At 44.6% G+C, this 4,974-nt stretch overlaps 1 protein-coding gene across 1 annotated transcript; it reads left to right on the top strand.

The window, feature by feature from the left end:
- Window positions 1–3,607: 3,607 nt before the first annotated feature.
- LOC137736043 (uncharacterized) lies at window positions 3,608–4,276 on the top strand. Its single transcript, XM_068475385.1, has one exon. The coding sequence runs from the start codon at window positions 3,608–3,610 to the stop codon at window positions 4,274–4,276; it is 669 nt and encodes a 222-aa protein (XP_068331486.1).
- Window positions 4,277–4,974: the final 698 nt, after the last annotated feature.

Below are 4,974 nucleotides of genomic sequence, written 5' to 3'. Positions count from 1 at the left end.
CGTTTCGACAGGTTCGCCCTGGAAGTCAGTACGGTGAGTTCAAAGAAAAATCCCATGCCCTTGACCAAGCTTTCCTACTTCCAAGAGGAGATGAAGACTTACGGAAGAAGGATCCAGCAATACCTGACTCCACTCAGGACCCCCTTGGCCTACAACTCCTTGAGGAAGTAAACAAGTTGAAGGCCGAACGTTAGGTCGAAATACCTGACTGGAACCAAACTAAGCCTGGCCCTCTTACAAGGAGGATCCTCGACACGCCCTCAAAGCAAAGACAAAGCAGAAGCTTGGCTTACAACTCTACATTGGAAGGGAGGACCCAATTGAACACCTTAACCTTTTTTAGTCCACCATGGCATACCGGATGCACACTGACGAAGAACAATGTCTTATCTTCCCCTCTACCCTCTTTGGCGAAGCTCTGAATTGGTATTGCCGTCTTCCACCTGAGACAGTAGACTCATTTGAGGAACTGAGGAAACTATTTGTCTCTCAACACATCTTCCAGACAAATCGCTTGCATTTCGAATATGACTTGTACACTATTCGCCAGAAGCCGAATGAGTCACTACGAAAGTATGTCGGCCGCTTCAGCCATAAGTATTCTCGTTGCACTGAGGCAGATGACAAGACCGCACTTAAAGCCTTCACAGCGGGCCTACGTGACTGTTTCTTCAAGTACATGATCAATGCTAACACTTGGAAGACTTACTCTGAGGTAATAGCACATGTTTATAACCATGCCTCCGCCGAGCCAATGACTTATCAAGGGAAACTCCCTACAGCCATCCCTTATCAGCAAATGGGGAGTGGAAGCCAAATCCAACCGAATAAGAAGACCTCAACCTTCCAAACAGCAGCGACGCTTCCCCTTACCCTACCTAATACCTCGCCAAGTCAACAGGCGTATCATTCTCAAGGCAAGAGGAAAGACTTCCATCCTCATCAGTCTCATTTTAATAAAAAAAAGTAAGGGGCACTATCGCGATAATCAAAGGTATCACCACGATAATACCCGCCCCCAGGCAGTCAATGCAGTGGGCCAAACACGTGTCAAGAATGGTCCTACCCCGAGGTATGAGACATACACACCTTTGAACGCCACATGCACGGCCATTTACCCCAGTATAGCTCACTTGATACCAAAGCCAAGGCCGAGGGAGCCAGATTTCAAGTCCACAAAGAACACAGGCATGTTTTGTGGTTACCACAAGTATAATGGCCATGACGGCGAGAAATGTATCACCCTCCGTGATCATATTGAAGCTTTGGCACGTGAAGGAAAAATTGACTAGTTCATCCTTCACCTTCCAAGGGATAACCGCAACCAACGCCAAGTGAATATGATATATTCCATAAGCAGTGGCACACCCATATCTGAATCTTCCAACAGGGCCATGAAAAACAATGAACAAACGTTGAAGCCTGGCCACCAAGTGTTTCACGTGGAAGACATCAGGGGAGGCAAATATCAAAAGCCTAATTGGGATCCAATATGTTTCTACCCTGAGGAAGAAAGAGCTGAACACTTGCTCGATCACTTGGTTTCTCCTCTAATAAGCTTCTCTGGTGATGTCGTGCAACCTTTAGGGAGCGTACATTTACCCTTCACCATCAGTACAGGCCCGTACACAGCCACCATCACCACTAACTTCTTGGTGGTTGACTGCCCAACGGCATACAATGTCATCTTTGGGCGCACAGGCATTAATGATCTCAAGGCCATGGTATCCACACATATGTTGTTGATGAAATTTCCAACCCTCTATGGCAATGGTTACATCAGAGGAGATCAACTTAGTGCACGATCATGTTACAACACTTCAGTCAAGCAACAACACTTGCATGTACCCAAAGAAACAGTTTCTATACATGACCAAGTTATCAAGACCAGCTCGGACAAAGCCAATTTGAATATTCACGGTGGTAACAATCAACCCGACGATCCTCGAGATGACTCTTTCACCCAGCAAGCACAACCTGCTGAAGAGTTGGAAAAGGTCTTTATCTCAAAAGATTATCCAGATTGCATAGTAAAGATTGGCACCACTTTGTCATCACCCATTCGGTTAGCATTGATCTCTTTTTTGCAAGAAAACACTGTAGTATTCGCCTGGTCATACAAGGACATGCCAGGCATCTCTCCCGATATCATCCGTTATCGCTTGAGTATTGATCCCAAGACCAAGCCGATGAGACAGAAGCGAAGATCTTATGATGCTGAACAATATGAAGCAATGAAGGCAGAAGTTGAAAAACTCAAAAGCATAGGCTTCATCCATGAAGTCAATTATCCAACATGGGTAGCAAATGCGGTCCTTGTTAAGAAAAATCCGACCAAGGAAAGTCTCTTGCTTCAAAAGATCTTGTGGAGAATGTGTGTCGACTACACCGAGTTAAACAAATGATGCCTGAAGGATAACTTTCCCCTTCTTCTCATTGATAGACTTGTAGACTCTACAGCAAGGTGTGAACTCTTAAGCTTCATGGATGCTTACTCAGGGTACAATCAAATCCTCATGAACCATTCGGACCAAGAACACACGGCCTTCACCACTGATAGAGGACTATATTGCTATAAAGTCATGTCATTTACCCTAAAGAATGCAGGGGCGACTTATCAAAGATTAGTCAATTTAATGTTCGCTGAACTGATTGGGAAAAGCATGGAAGTTTATGTTAATGATATGTTAGTCAAAAGCAAACATGCTGACCAACACATTGCCAACTTGTCTGAAACCTTCTTCATCCTGAAGAAGTATCGAATGAGGTTGAACCCCCAACAAATGCTCTTCCGGTGTGGGCTCTGGAAAATTCTTGGGCTTCATGATTAGCCAATGAGGCATTGAAGCTAACCCCGAGAAGATTAAAGCAATCATGAACATGAAAGAACCAATAACGTCAAAAGACATCCAGAGCCTTACTGGCTAAAGCCACAGACAAATGCGCTCATTTTTTCAAAGCACTTAAGGGAAGTAAGAAGTACATTACGTGGACCGATGAATGTATCGAAGCATTTAAGAACCTCAAGGAGTACATGAGTAAAGCCTCTCTGCTTTCCAAACCTGAAGCTGGCGACACCCTAATTGTCTATCAATCTGTCTCAACTTCAGCAGTTAGTTGCGTCCTCATTCGTAGGGATGATAGTATTGAACAACCTGTCTACTACGCTAACAAGGCTCTACAAGATGCGGAGACACAATACTCCAACATTGAGAAATTAGCTCTAGCATTAGTCATGTCTGCTTGGAAACTTCACCCCTACTTCCAAGCACATTCCATCATCGTGCTTACCAATCACCCCCTTCGACAAATACTTCAAAGTTCTGACACTTCGGGGCGAATGATCAAATGGGCCATAGCACTGGGAGAGTTTGACATCTCCTACCACCCAAAGCTAGCTAAAAAGGGCCAAGCAGTTGCAGATTTCATTGCCGAATTCACTTATCCAATTGACATTTCTCCTACACCTGAGGCAACGGCTTCATCACCCCTGTAAACCTGAAAGGTAGAACCAACACTCCTAGTATAGACTTTATATGTTGATGGCTCATCCAACCAACAGTGTTGTGGAGCAGGACTAGTCCTAACTACCCCCGACAAAGTGGCAATGGAGTATGCTCTTTGCTTCAAATTCAAGGCGTCAAACAATGAAGTCGAGTATGAGGCCCTTTTAGCAGGCTTACGTTTGGCCAAACACCTTGGAGTTAAACAAATTAATATCTTCAGTGACTCCCAATTAGTGGTTAACCAGGTCACGAACAACTTTGATGCTAAGGATAACTCCATGGCAGCGTATCTTGCGCAAACACAGCTTTTGCTCAAGTACTTCCATTACCAGATCACCCAAGTCCCTCGAGCGGCAAACAGTCATGCAAACGCTTTGGCTCGCCTCGCCTCAGCAGTGGAAGACAAGATTGGGAGAAAAATTCATGTCGAATTGTTGGCAACACCAAGCACCATGGTCACAGAAGTGTGCAACTTGCAACAGGGGGATAGCTGGATCACCCCAATATATAAATTCCTTGTTCATGGCACTCTCCCAAATGATAAAGTCCAAGCTAAACAGATTCGATACAAGTCTACCCGCTACCTGATCATTAATGACCAACTCTATAAGCGAGGTTTTAACCTACCATACTTACGGTGCCTCACACTTGCGGAAGCGAAAATTATCTTTCAAGAAATACATGAAGGAGTCTGTGGAGATCATGCTAGATCTCGATCCCTAGCACACAAGGCTTTTCGCCAAGGATATTACTGGCCAACACTCCACTAAGATGCCATCAGAATATCCCGTTCATTTGATAAGTGTCAACGCTACGCAACTATTCATCACTCTCTTCCCGAGCCTCTTACTCCTATGATCAGCCCTTGGCCCTTCGCCCAATGGGGACTTGATTTGATCGGCCCAATGCCTGCAAGAAAGGGCAAGGTCCGCTATGCAATCGTTGCAGTTGACTACTTCATAAAGTGGGCCGAAGTAGAACCCTTAGCAACCATTACTGAGGCAAAAATAGAAGACTTCGTATGGAAGAACTTCCTTTGTAGATTTGGCATTCCTAATGCGATAATCACGGACAATAGGTGACAGTTTGACAACAAGAATTCAAGATGTTCTGTTTTAAGTTCAACATCAACTTATGTTTTGCCTCCCCAACTCATCCCCAGTCTAACGAACAAGTTGAGGCCATCAACAAAATGATCAAGCGCACTTTGAAAACCAGCTTGGACAAGGCTAAAGGTTGTTGGCCAGAATTTGTACCCCAAGTTCTTTGGTCATACCGCACTTTATATCGGACTTCAACAGAAGAAACTCCATTCTCACTTGCCTTTGGTACATAGGTTGTTGTCCCAGTTGAGCTTGAGCAAGCAACGTTCCGAGTCCAGAACTACATGCAAAGTGAAAATGACAAACAACTCATCCTCAACTTGGATCTAGTCGAGGAACACAGAAACCAAGTTCACTTGAGGAAT

Source organism: Pyrus communis, chromosome 6, assembly GCF_963583255.1.
Source record: "Pyrus communis chromosome 6, drPyrComm1.1, whole genome shotgun sequence".
Lineage (NCBI taxonomy): Eukaryota > Viridiplantae > Streptophyta > Magnoliopsida > Rosales > Rosaceae > Pyrus > Pyrus communis.
The sequence above is the reverse complement of the archived record's forward strand: the minus strand, read 5'-3'. Positions and strand labels throughout refer to the sequence as shown.

Coding starts and splice junctions, on each gene's coding strand:
- LOC137736043 (XM_068475385.1), top strand. CDS start 3,608: ATGGAGTATGCTCTTTGCTTCAAATTCAAGGCGTCAAACAATGAAGTC.